Source organism: Bubalus bubalis, chromosome 3, assembly GCF_019923935.1.
Source record: "Bubalus bubalis isolate 160015118507 breed Murrah chromosome 3, NDDB_SH_1, whole genome shotgun sequence".
Classification (NCBI taxonomy): domain Eukaryota; kingdom Metazoa; phylum Chordata; class Mammalia; order Artiodactyla; family Bovidae; genus Bubalus; species Bubalus bubalis.
In genome coordinates, this window is record NC_059159.1 from 108,010,544 (window position 1) to 108,025,112 (window position 14,569).

The following is a 14,569-nucleotide window of genomic DNA, read 5'->3' on the forward strand; positions in this document are numbered from 1 at the left end:
TATCATTTCATTCAAAACACTTTCTAATTTCCACTGTGATTTCTTCTTTGAAACCTTGTGTTCTTAATTTAAACACATTTGAAGATTCCCTAGTTATCTTTTTGTTATTGACTTCTGAGTCAACTGTTCTTCATTAACTCCAGTAATACTTCTTGCCTTAAATTTGTATAATATTAATAGAACCTGTGTGTGTGTTAGTCGCTCAGTTGTGTCCAATTCTTTGCAACCCCATGGACTGTAGCCTGCCAGGGTCCTCTGTCCATGGAATTTTCCAGGCAGGAATACTGGAGTGGGTAGTCATTCCCTTCTCCAGGGACCTTCCTGACCCAGGGATCGAACTCTCATCTCCTGCACTGCAGGCAGATTCTTTACTATTTGAACCACCAGGGCTTCAATAAAGCCTATTTCTAACTAGAAATGGATATAAGATTTATTCAAGATAGCAGAGTTCTGTAAGAGTAGAAACTCTGAGGCCAGACTGTCCAAAACTGAATTCTGGCTCTGCTACCTACTGGTCATGTGACTTGGGACAAGACACTTAACATCTCTGTGCTTCAGTTTCCTCAAATGTAAAATGAAGGTAAAACCAGAATTTACTTCATAGGGCTGTTGTGAGGATAAAATGAGTACAGCTGACCCTCGAGCAACATGGGGTTGGGGTGCCAACCACCATGGGATCAGCCGTGTATCACTTACAGTTGGCCCTCTGTATACACAGCTCAGTTCCTCTGCACCCACTGTTCTGAATCCTTAGAGTCTACCAATCACAGTCAACTGATCTTGGACCACATAATACTGTACTATTTACTCCTGGAAAATATCCAGGTATAAGTGGACCTGTGTTGTTCAAGGGTCAATGGTATATACAATGCTCTCAAAACAGTGCCTGGTGTGTTATAAACACTCTATTTGTATTTGCTCTTAGAAGATTATGATGTTAGACGATTATAATTTGCCTGGGTTGGGATGCAATCTCTTGGCTTTGGTAAGGCCTGCTATATACACGCAGACATTACCTGAACGACGGTGAGTCAGTGGCCGAACCACGGGCACTGCTGTGATGATGGGGGTGGGGTGTGGGAAGAGCAGCTCCCTCACACCCTTGGTACTCACCTGGCACCAAAGCTCTTGCTCTCAGCAACACGCCACTACCTCATAAGCAACTAATTGTGTTGTCTGTGCAACCTCATGGTGGAGAAACTGGATGAGTCAGCCATCCAAACACTGAACAGCTGATCTGGTACACCCAGGAGACCAGGGCAGCCCCAGCCCCATAGCTCATACTGATGGTCAAGACTTCGTGATGAAATAGTCTACTCTGGGAAAGTCTGGAGGCAGCAACTGCAAGCGTTATCCTAACTGCTGCAATGACAGTGGAAATATCTGTGCATCTGAGGAGCGGCCCCGGGCTGATGCTGTGCCACACAGATTCCTGATCTGCACCAGTTATAATCCTCAAGATGAACAACTGTAAGAGCCTAACCTTTGTCTTACCTCCCCTGAAATGATACGGCAGTAATATGTGAATTTCCATTATTTTTGATACCAAAACTTAATGGCCATTGGTCAAAATTCTTCACCTGCAGGATGAGAAATCTAATCTGAAGGGCCCCTCTCAAAGGAAAGCAAGCCTGCCACCAACAAAACGCCCACTTTCTGTTTTTACTGGGATGGGTGATGAGGAAGAGGATCCAAAAGGCAAACCAAGTTTCATGAAAGGAATTTTGAGAATTTTTTTATGAAGTCAAAAATATGTTGTACACTTAAGAGTAACACCAGCCTTAAATCACTTATGATGTCCAAGTGCCCTGAAACAAGTTAGAATTAAAAATTTAGGCATAAGTTTGGAAATCTTATGGGGGTCAGGGCCAGAATGAGAAGCTGGAGCAGCAGAGAAAGGTCTTAGAGCCTTAAGGCCCACATGCATCTTGAAGCAGGGGCTGACAACATCCATTTAAAGCCCTGGCTTTCATGAGACTTGGGGCTCACCACCAGCAGGCTGGTGATCACCAAAGGACATATGCAGCACTGTCCATCCAATCACTCCATCCACAACGTGTCCTGAGTACCTGCTGTTGCTAAGACCCTCTAAGGCTAGTTATGTCTGGGATCCTTTGACCATTCTAGATTTTCTTTCCCCAGCTAACACTGACTGAGCACTTAGCACATGCCCATATCCTTCTAAGCACTTCACATGTATCAGTATAAAACCTTAGAATAACCCTGTGAGGCAGGCAGTACATTATCCTCATCTTTCAGAAGAGAAAACTGAGGCACAGAGAGGCTCATTAACTTGCCCAAGGTCACACAGCTATTAAGTGGCAGAAGAGATAATCAAACTGGAAACCTAATATATTCCAAATTGCTACGGTGCCAGCTGGACATGTTTCTCATCTATAAACTTCTCAGTCCGTCTCAGTCTGTCTGTAAAATGGGGTTAATGATACCTACCTCACAGGATTCCCCACCCTCTCCATTTGGAGGAGTAAATGAGATAATGTACGTAAAGAGGCTGCTATCCATGTCAATATCTTCTTTATCAACCATAGACTTCTTCAGGTCAGATGGGAAATCAGCTGGCTTAGACAAGGTTACACTGATAGAAATTCTCATTTTACAATTAAATTTTGAAACACCTAAATAAAATCTCTCCATAAAAGAATGGAAAAAAAAAATCTGATCTTTTGGGGCAGGCTAGTAAAGACAGATGTAAGAATATTTGATAATGAACACGCCTTACAAAAATGTGTGGACCAAAACAATACCAAAAGGCCATGGAGACAAACACACCACATTGCGTGGACACGAAGCAGTTTCTACAGCTCAGGCAGTTTCAACAGCTCACCCCATCTTCGGTGGAGGAGCAGAGAGTGAAGTGGGAATGAGGGTGAAACGAAGCATGGAGATGCAGTGAGAGGAAGGGGCGAGTGAGCTTGTTGTACAGGCTTCTCAACTGGTTCTCTAGGTAGGGTCAAGGCAGGATTCTCACCTGTGGGAGGGCTCGGAAGGGGATGCCTCTGCCTGCTTTAGATACTGAGTGTAGGGCAAAGCTCCCTCTAGAAGTTTTTCCTAAAACATATTTAAAAGAATCCCAGCAACAAGACAATTAGGTATCACCAAAGGGATAATGTATTCTGCTTTCAAGTAATTGTGGAAGCTTCTGGTTAAACAAACTGAATTAAATCTCCTTAGTACAGGACTTCTCAGAGCCTTCACTAGGAAAATACATGTGACAGATACCAAAAATATCTATGTGGTGGCGTTTCTTGTGCTTATCTGCCAATAGAACCCCATCAGCGAGAAGTGCTGCACTTGACCAGAATGTGAGAGCACAGCTGGAGAACAGAGGCTCCTTCACACTGGACGGATGGGCCACACTTCTCTCAGGGGGCAGTTCCCGACCTGCAGCACACATTACCACCTCCTGGAGGGCCTATGAAAACAGGTTCCTGGGCTCTACCTCTCTGAGTTTCTGACTGGGTTGGGAGTCTACACTTCTAACAAACTCCTGAGAGTCTGTACTTCTAACAATTTCCCAGCTGATGATGCTGTTGCTGGTCCCGCTTTGAGGACCATTGCTCTAATGCATTTCTAAATCATATGGGAAACTTTCTGGAAGGTTATTCTTACTTCTCAAAAACAGATGAACTAAGGCAGAAAGAATAGTTTAGGGAGGGTGCAAAGATGAAAAAAAAAAAAAAAAACTGCAAAGAAATGGAAGATATCCTCTAACTCTGCTGCTGCATTCAGATGTACCTTGTATCTTACATTTTGGTAGATGGAAATGTCTTAATTACAGATTCCTCAGTCTGCCTTGCACTTAGGTTACCTAAACACCCTCCCTGGATCCCTCACGAGACTGCAGGTTTCTCAGGGTCAAGGACGTGGTTGATTTTTATCTGCTAAGAGGCCTTGTCACAGGGATCTTGCATAGGGACAGTTTGCTTTTTGAGCCAGATTCATATCTAGAAAAACCACAACTCCAAATCTTCCCCCCAGTTTTGGCAAATAAACCTGCACATTATTTGTAATTTAAGAAAACTGCAATTCTTCAGACTCCAAGTGTAAAGCCAGTATCACTATTAAATGTCAGCCCACAGTTGGTGCTACGTGAGTGACAGACACCACATAATTGACGGACAGACCAGGAATTAAAGCCTGCTTTGAAATGGAAACCCAAACATCAGGGGTAGAGCTGGCTCAGAGCAAAAGCACCTCAAACACAGGGCCACAGCGGGGCTCCTGAGAGGAAGGCCTCCCTGGCATCCATCGGGTCAAATAAACAATGCAGGCAGAGGAAGGAGAGGGCCTAGCTGGGGTCCCTGAGGGAGGGAGGCAGGCAGAAGGAATCAGAGAAAGAAAGGAGGAAGCTCCTCTGTGTGTAGGTGAGAGCACCAAGCCAGGAATTACTCCAGTTTGTGGTGAGGATATCACTAAATGGATTTCTAAATAAATCCACAGAGCATCCCTTCCCCCTTCCTTCCTGGATGGATGTGGCTAGAATATCGGTAGCCTCATTCTGCTTGCTCTGTATCTCTCTAGAGGTGGCCCAGAGTAATTCATTTCTGAAAGGCCAGCCTCTTTACGAAGAAGTGTGCAGCACCTTCCTCAGAGAAGGGAGTGCATGTGCACACTCCAGTGCAGGCCTCCCTGGACCACCCGAGTTCATCTGGAGACCCGCTCTCAGCCCCTTGGCTCCCTGCGCACGTGGTGAAGTCTCTGTGCACCATCCCCACAGTAACTTTCTTGGGGGCAAGGAAATAAACCACCGGTTCTGAACGCGGCCTTCTCCACTTATAATTTGAAAAAGTGGCAAGCTGGGTGTAAAGGCAAACAATCTGACAGGCATTTAAATGGATGTAAAAGGAACACGAGGCAGAAAATATTTAATGACAGGCAACACTCCCTTCAGATGCAAGAAGCACATTGTGAAACAATACTTATATATGAAATGCGACTGTTTAATCTCACCACTCTATAATGAATTCCTCACACTAGAGCAATTTGCTGTAAAAATAAATATACATTTTCCAGCTGCTTACTCTGCTCTAGGCAGGTCTAAAATGGATTTATAATCAGAGAGCCTGTCTTGCCTGTTCTGATTGACAAAGCCTTCTAATTTTTTGTTCAAATGATTTGTGGAACTTCTGGATACTAATCCTTTTTGAAGATTCAAAAGTAAACTTTCTGGTTTCTCATCAGGGAGCTGGACTTTAAAAATGGAAAAGAACACTCTCAGAAACCACTGGGGAAATCAGAAAGTGTAACGTGCAGAGGACGTGGCGCTTGGAGGGGTCTGGCACGGGGATGCTGGAGTCTGGGGTCTTTCCCAAGACCTGCCCTACATTTGGGTGATGCGTCTGTGCCTGCTGTCCCCTTAAGGTCACTGAACACACACACGTGTCTCAGGGCAGCAGACAGACAGACTCTAGCTGTGGGAGTCAAGGACGACTCATCAGGAAGTCAATAAACAGAAACCAGGAAAAACTCATCTCAAAGCAACATGCAATGCTTGGTCTCAGGGCTCCTCAGTACTCTTTCGGGAGTGGACTATTGCTTTGTTCTGGAGGATTCACCTGAATGGACCCTGGTAGTGTGCCTTGACAGGGACAGGTGCTCTGGCAATCTGGAGGAGATAAATCTTTGTCATATGGCTCTGTCTTGGATGTAACAGGGTGGCAAAGATCTCTGGTTCTAGCCTCGCATGCCAATAAAAATGTCCCAGGTGACACGGAAACAACCAAAAGCACTGCCTCTTTTCCAAACACCCCCTTTACTGGTGGTCCCTATCTATCAGAGAACCATCCAGGGTCTCTGTACTCCCACTGACCCAGGGAGAGCTAACGGTACCATTATTAACCCCAGAAACTAAGCGCTGGGTCAAGAATTCAGCTAAGTTACTCCACAGTATTACTGCCTCAGCATCCATTCTGTTTGGCCAAGCAGCCTGCCTGAACCTTAAACTGACATTATTCCCTTCATGCACGCAAATGCTGTGGAAAGCAGCCTGCAGAGTCACATGCACATGTCAGCTCCTAAAGGGACCCCACCCCCACTCATCAGCCCTTGTCTCCCCCGGCTGCCCAGGGCCTTCCCCAAGGCGCCCCTAGCTAATACCTCCATTGAGCTCACCAAAACCCCATTTTAGTTTGCACTGACCAATCTGGGCTTCATCTGGGAACCTCAAAGCATTCTACCCACGGACCCCAGTGAAGGCATGGGCCCAGGTCCTGCCTGACACCCCCACGTGGCCTCTCTAGGTATGCAGGTGCTTCCTCCAGGACTGCTGAGTCTTAAACTTCTCCATCTCAATTTCTCTTGTAGTCTTCTGCTCACCTGGGGGTTTACTTAACAAATGCTGATGTAACAAAATTATAATCATAACATATCTGGTAACTGTGGGGACATGAGGAGTCAGAACTCTGTCCCTAAAGATTGTGCTTTTCAAGTTCTCCTGTATGAGATAAGGCAGGATAGTCCCTGAAAAGCAGCTTGTTCCCAGGGATTTTTGTGCATTCTTAAACTCTGCACCTGGGAGATCCTAAATTAACATGGAAAACACTGTGGGGACATCTCCAGGTATTAATGTCACCTCTTTATGTTCAGGGAGAGGGTAAAAGGAGATCAAGCAAGCTCTGATAGACAGCTCAACAGAAACCTGAGATTCTACCAGCAGCATTATTGTGTCTGAAAGACCCAGAGGGTAGGACGGTCGGTCTGATACACTGTCAGTAAGTGGTCTCGTTGGGAGTCACAGGGTAAGATGCTCCTCTGGAGGTAGGGGTGGGACTTGATATAGTTGTAAATTACTCTCTGGATCATACATCCTAAATCCTCAGTAGTAGTAGTAGTAGAAATAGTAGTAGTAGTGTTGGTCGCTCAGTCATATCTGACTCTACAATGCCATGTCCTGTAGCCCACAAGGCTCCTCTGTCCATGGAATTCTCTAGGCAAGAATACTGGAGTGGGTTGCCATTCACTTCTCCAGGCAATCTTCCTGACCCAGGGATCGAACCTGGGTCTCCTGCAATTGCAGGCATATTCTTTACTATCTAAGCCACTAGGGAAGCCAATAAATTGTCAATAATGCTATCAAAAGTTGCAGCATGGGCTTCCTGTGCAGTGATGGGTAATGAAGGGCAGGGCCAGCGCTGACCCTGTCTACTATTCAGGACATAGCAGAGCCTGGGCAAGTTCGTGAGATGAGCATCAGCCCTGGAGGAGGGCGAGGGAAGCGGGGGTAGAAGGATGTGAAGTACCACCCCTGCTCCGTGTGACCTCCATGACCTCTGTGGTTGCTGCTTTCTCCTCCCTCAGGCTTCCAGGCAGTGTCTCACCTCACAAGGGCTCCCCACACTCCTGTGGCCTTTTGATCCAGACACCCCTCTCTCCTCCTCCGGCACCCCCTTGTACATTTGCTGGCTTAATTCACTTCTCATGTGTGCTGCTGAACTTGAGGGTAAGGATCTCACCTTATAAATCACTATTTTTCCTCCCTCCCAGGACCCTGCAGAGCCTTGCACACATAAATGCTCAACAAATATTCTTCCCTTGATGAAGAGAGTTAAGGACTCTTGCTTCTCGTTCCACACTGCCATACAAAGCCCAGGATGAAGCCTGGGGATATGTGAGAGAGAAGACACGTAAAGGGAACAGTTGCTTGAGAAGGGAGTTGATTCTGACCAATGGAAACTTGACAGAACCAAATCTGGCAAGTCCTAAGCTATTTCAACTCACTCGAAGTCCCCAGCTCTGATTTCAGTGGTGATGAAATGCCTGTGGCTCTACCTGAAAACAGCCTCAGGGGTTCTAGGAGCTGGCAGCACCTGAATGACGTGATGGCACCATCAGGGTCCCTGTCACCACTGGCTTGTCCACGGTTCTAGGGGCACTAGCATCGTGGTGGGTATTCTAGAGGCTGCATTTCCATGGAGTCAGACCAGTTCAAACCAGTTCAAGCTAGTTTGGCTGGTTCAAACTAGCTGTGAATGACTTAAACTAGACAAGAGTGGTTTCAGGGATCAAACAAGCTCACTCCTTTTAAATCTTGACAAAACAGATGCAAACAGGTTATGACTGGTTTGAACCAAGTTAGCCTTGCACTGACTTGGTTCAGATTAGCCAGAGTAGATCTGATTAAATGCTTTCTTTTAGGTGAAGCAAGCCAGTTCAGCTGACTGTGGCTCAGATCATGAACTCCTTATGGCCAAATTCAGACTTAAATTGAAGAAAGTAGGGAAAACCTCTAGACCATTCATGTATGACCTAAAACAAATCCCTTACGATTATACAGTGGAAGTGACAAGTAGATTCAAGGGATTAGATCTGATAGAGTGCCTGAAAAACTATGGACAGAGGTTTGTAACATTGTACAGGAGGTGGTGATCAAAATCATCCCCAAGGAAAAGAAATGCAAAAGGCAAAATGGTTGTCTGAGGAGGTCTTACAAATGGCTGAGTGAAGAAGAGAAGTGAAAGGCAAAGGAGAAAAGGAAAGATATCCATCTGAATGCAGAGTTCCAAAGAATAGAAAGGAGAGATAAGAAAGCCTTCCTCAGTGATCAGTGTAAAGAAATAGAGGAAAACAATAGAATGGGAAAGACCAGAGATCTCTTCAAGAAAATTAGAGATACCAAGGGAACATTTCATGCAAAGATGGGCACAATAAGGACAGAAATGGTATGGACCTAACAGAAGCAGAAGATATTAAGAAGAGGTGGCAAAAATACACAGAAGAACTATACAAAAAAGATCTTCATGACCCAGATAATCACGATGGTGTGATCATTCACCTAGAGCCAGACATCCTGGAGTGTGAAGTCAAGTGGGCCTTAGGAAGCATCATTATGAAGAAAGCTAGTGCTATGGAGAACAGTGTGGAGATTCCTTAAAAAACTGGAAATAGAACTGCCTTATGATCCAGCAATCCCACTGCTGGGCATACACACTGAGGAAACCAAAAGGGAAAGAGACACGTGTACCCCAATGTTCATCGCAGCACTGTTTATAATAGCCAGGACATGGAAGCAACCTAGATGTCCATCAGCAGATGAATGGATGAGAAAGCTATGGTACATATACACAATGGAGTATTACTCAGCCATTAAAAAGAATACATTTGAATCAGTTCTAATGAGGTGGATGAAACTGGAGCCTATTATACAGAGTGAAGTAAGCCAGAAAGAAAAACACCAATACAGTATACTAACGCATATATATGGAATTTAGAAAGATGGTAACAATAACCCTGTGTACAAGACAGCAAAAGAGACACTGATGTATAGAACAGTCTTATGGACTCTGTGGGAGAGGGAGAGGGTGGGAAGATTTGGGAGAATGGCATTGAAACATGTAAAATATCATGTATGAAATGAGTTGCCAGTCCAGGTTCGATGCACGATACTGGATGCTTGGGGCTGGTGCACTGGGACGACCCAGAGGGATGGTATGGGGAGGGAGGAGGGAGGAGGGTTCAGGATGGGGAACACATGTATACCTGTGGCGGATTCATTTTGATATTTGGCAAAACTAATACAATTATGTAAAGTTTAAAAATAAAATTAAAATAAAAAAAGAAAGAAAAAGAAAAAAAAAGAAAGCTAGTGGAGGTGATGGAATTCCAGCTAAGCTATTTCAAGTCCTAAAAGATGATGCTGTGAAAGTGCAGGACTCAATATGCCAACAAATTGGGAAAACTCAGCAGTGGCCACAGGACTGGAAAAGGTCAGTTTTCATTCTAATCCCAAAGAAAGGCAATGCTGAAGAATGTTCAAACTACCACACAATTACACTCATCTCACACACTAGCAAAGTAATGCTCAAAATTCTCCAAGCCAGGTTTTAACAGTACATATACTGAGAACTTGCAGATGTTTAAGCTGGATTTAGAAAAGGCAGAAGAACAAGAGATCAAATTGTCAACATCCACTGGATCATAGAAAAAGCAAGAGAATTCTAGAAAAGCATCTACTTTCTGCTTTATTGATTATATCAAAGCCTTTGACTGTGTAGATCACAACAAACTGTAGAAAATTCTGAAAGAGATGGGACTACCAGACCACCTGACCTGCTTCCTGAAAAATCTGTATGCACTTCAAGAAGGAACAGTTAGAACCAGACATGGAACAATGGACTGGTTCAAAATTGGGAAAGGAGTACGTCAAGGCTGTATATCATCACCCTGCTTATTTAACTTACACGCAGAGTACATCAAGCAAAATGTTCGGCTGGATGAAACACAAGCTGGAATCAAAATTGCTGGGAGAAATATCAATAACCTCATATATGCAAATGATACCACCCTTCTGGCAGAAAGCGAAGAAGAACTAAAAAGCCTCTTGGTGAAAGTGAAAGAGGAGATTGAAAAAAGTTGGCTTAAAACTCAACATTCAAAATACGAAGATCATGGCATCTGGTCCCATCACTTCACAGCAAAGAGATGGGGAAACAGTGGAAAGGGTGATAGACTTTATTTTCTTGAGCTCCAAAATCACTGCAGGTGGTGACTGCAGACATGAAATTAAAAGACGCTTGCTCCTTGGAAGAAAAGCTATGACCAATCTAGACAGCATACTAAAAAGCAGAGACATTACTTTGCCGACAAAGGTCCATCTAGTCAAAGCTATGGTTTTTCCAGTAGTCATGTATGGATGTGAGAATTGGACCAGAAAGAAAGCTGAGTGCTGAAGAATTGATGCTTTTGAACTGTGGTATTGGAGAAGGCTCTTGAGAGTCTCTTGGACTGCAAGGAGATCAAACCAGTCAATCCTAAAGGAAATCAATCCTAAATATTCATTAGAAGGACTGAAGCTGAAGCTCCAATACTTTGGTCACCTGATGTGAAGAACTGACTCACTGGTAAAGACCCTGATGCTTGGAAAGACTGAAGGCAGGAGAAGAAGGGGATGACAGAGGATGAGATGATTAGATGGCATCACTGACTCAATGGACATGAGTTTGAGCAAGCTCTGGGAGTTGGTGATGGACAGGGAGGCCTGGTGTGTTGCAGTCCATGGGGTTGCAAAAAGTTGGACACGACTGAATGACTGAACTGAAGCCAGTTCAATCTAGCTTGAACAGGATTGACAGGTTCAAAAGCAATGACACCTAGTTTGAACCACACTGTAGCATGAATGTTCAAGGCACTGATCTCTGTCAGCAGAAATGCAGTGATTCAGGGCTCACATATTGGAAAGATAATATTTAAAATGCTGTCCTTCCTCATCTTTCCACCTTTCCAAAGCTTATCATTGTATGTACTTCTTCCTCAAGGCTGACCATTAAGAACAATCAAATTATATAGCATTTATGCATCAAGACTCCAACAGACTTTGCAAATCTTTTTTCTGTTGAGAACTTTGGCAGGTACAGGTATAAGCCCTGACTGTCATGTCACCTCAGTCCTCTCCGCTAAACTTGGGACATGTGGTGCGGGGTGACCACTATTGAAGGCTCAGCTGCCCACACTGGCCCACCACCCCCCCTCGGAGCACAGGGCACCCCCTCACCTTGATCCTGCTTACTGCTTCCTGGGCCTGCATCATTCGCACGTTTTTGGAGGGAGTTTTGTCTGAGAGCAGCTGGGTGGAGCCAAGGTAATTAGCAGCAAAAATGATTCCATCAATCAAGTCCTCGGGGTCACAAGGTCCAGGAACTGTAACACACAGATCGTGGTGGTGAGTGAGGCCACGTGTGCCCCCATCATGCCCCCTCCCCTCTGCCACACGCCTCCAACACAGGTGGTCCGCTCCCGACACCCCTGAGCAGGTGCATCTACCTGAGAGTCTAAGGCATCTCTCTGATCTCCCTTCACTATGCCCTCATTTTCAAACAGAAGGGCAAATTCTTCCTTAGAGGAATCTACTTCACCCAGACCATTTACTATGAGAAACAACGTGAATATTTATTTAAACATAAAATATAAAATTCATTGCTAAATGATGCTGTTTTTTGGGACAAGGAACACTATACCATCACGTCTGGCTCTCCTGGGTCTAGTCAGCTTCTGTCACACAGTGGGTATCAAATAAATGTTTGCTGGACAAATGGTTAGATGAGCAGAAGGCCATCTTGTTAGACAGCCTCATCACACAGTAGTCTCTTTGCTTGCCACTGATTCATATCACCTACCCCCTCCATTTTATCCATAATGGGGGAAATAAATATTATAAATCAGAAAAATGAATATTTGCTGCAGAATGTCTGGATTCCCCAAAGAGCCTCTAACCTGAAGTCTGCAAGAGAGGTAACATGACCCCCGAGTTGTGGTCTCGTGCTAATAACCTTGTTGACTTACCCGCTATAACGTGCCCGGCCTGCATCCACATACATACCAATTCCAAGGAAACTTGGAATTTTCTGTTCTCATTCACCAGCCTTTCAAATCAAACCTTTAATTTTAAATATTTAAAATGGAGGCATCTGATTCTAACCATTGCTGTTGTTTAGTTGCTCAGTTGTATCTGACTCTTTTGCGATCCCCATGGACTGTAGTCCATCAGGCTCCCGTGACTATGGGATTTCCCAGGCAAGAATACCGGAGTGGACTGCCATATCCTTCTCCAGGGGATCTTTCTGATCCAGGGACAGAACCCATGTCTCCTGCATTGGCAGGCAGGGTCTTTACCACTGAGTCACCTGGGAAGTTTGATTCTAATCATGATCACCTATAAACCCCACTGGAAATTAAAACGTGTTGGGACTAATACATAACTTTACAACAGATGTGATAAGAAAGGCATTTTAATTCTGCAGTGAAAACATATGTATTTTCTTTGGCTTGAATGCCATATTTGGAAACACTAAAATATACTTTTTAACCCACTGTTAAAAACTCAGGCTCTTAAATTAGACAACTTGAAATGGAAACAATTTGCTTTTTCCTCTTGAAGAGCTAATCTAGAATGATTTTTATTTTTATCCTTACACATCAAGCTCATCTCGAGTTTAAACAGCTGGTTCCCACGATAAGCTACTTCTCAGGGTACAGACAACGTAATCTATTTGTTTTCCTAAAACCACGGTGGAAAAAAAGAAATTAACTGTTTTAGGAAAGGTCTTCACAAAGCATCTGTGTAGAAGTTAAATCAGGAAACCCGTTAAGTTTTCTGATTCTCAATCTTTCTGAGAAAGGTTTCTGGACAAACACTGAGGGACACAGCCAAACCTGCCTCTACCACATGCCAGTCATTTGTGTGCTTCTTGAAAGACACACGCTTCCTACCCTGAAGGTTTTACAGATACGAGCAGAATTCAGGTTATTTACAATGTATAACTTTAGTTATATAGCAGGGAAGCACTGTCAAAGTAAAATAATACATGGACAAGCTTGGATCTATACTATATCTTGTAAAAAGTAAAATATCATCATAAATCCCAGTGATGGATTTATAATGTTACATAAATGTAATCATTTTTGACAACCAAGAGAAAAAAAGACCTCATCCGGAATAGCAACTTTTAAAAGATTTCCATTTATTTTGTGAAAATAATGAATGTTAAAAGAAAAAAAAAATGAAACATCTTTTTTCTCTTCGGGATTTCTTTTCTCTTTGGGATTTTCACTATCATATAATTCATAGGTGGGTTTAGCTCTCTTTACTGAAAAGGGTCCCTTTTCAACCACAGTTAAGTATGAATATGCAGATGTGTTTAAGAGTAATTCAGGTGATACTTAAGCAACTACATAAATGTCAAGAAGCTGAGAGAGAGAAATATTGGACCTAAACAAATACATATTTGAGATATGATTTTATGTCAATTATTTTCTGGGGCAATTGACTAGAATCAAATGTCACTGTATTACACTCACAAAAAATAATCCTAATTTCATTTTACACTTAGTGCTAGTGTAACTTTTTTAAAGTTAAAAAAATTAAAGTTATATTTCTCCTAAGTCAAAGAATTGCAGACTTTTCTTTTCAGCGATGCCTTTGTGTTGCTCTATGGGTGAACAAGCACACACATTATATCTTCACATTCATGTTGATGCTGAGCTTGGAAATCTTTAAGAAGAATAGTTTCTAAATTCCTGAAAACTCCCCCAAGTGCTCTTCTGGAGTTCTGGGTCTTTGCAAAAACAATGCATATAATTTCCAGGTTACTCAAGAAAGAAACAACCTTGTCCTGGGCTTCAGGCCAAAGGGTTTAGAGGAAGGTTTATGAATTCAGGTAATTTATTCTTGGGCAGTGGAACATACATAGAACCTAAAGGTCAGACACAATGTCTGGGTATCCTATGGCCCCCAGAAATACCTCCTTCAAGGATATGATAATGCCCCTGCTCCCTCAAATCATCTGCCATCCTCCCTCGTAGAGGATCAGTAGTCGTACCATCTGTGTGGTCCAACCTCAAGTTGCGGTGCCTAGTCTGCACTGAGTTCTGGCCCCACCAGACCTGTTGATGGAGTACACTTGGGCAGTGAATAACCTGCACAACCACGTGTGGCTGTCCTGCATAGATTATCAATTCCATGGAGAATGGTGAAGTTAAGACTGCCGGTTCCCAGCCTGTCTCTGCAACTCTCACTGCAGGATCTTGGGAAGGCTGCTCACCCTCGCTCTATGCCTTA

The 14,569-nt window shown here is 43.7% G+C and overlaps 1 protein-coding gene across 7 annotated transcripts in view; it reads right to left on the minus strand.

The window, feature by feature from the left end:
• Nucleotides 1-14,569, minus strand: part of APBA1 (amyloid beta precursor protein binding family A member 1) — a 237,989-nt gene that overhangs the window by 26,332 nt on the left and 197,088 nt on the right. For all 7 annotated transcript variants that reach the window (XM_025281595.3, XM_025281594.3, XM_006050144.4 and 4 more), the window contains exon 5: nucleotides 11,507-11,652. In XM_025281595.3, coding sequence (XP_025137380.1) covers nucleotides 11,507-11,652 — 146 coding nt within the window. The remainder of the gene's footprint in view (nucleotides 1-11,506; nucleotides 11,653-14,569) is intronic.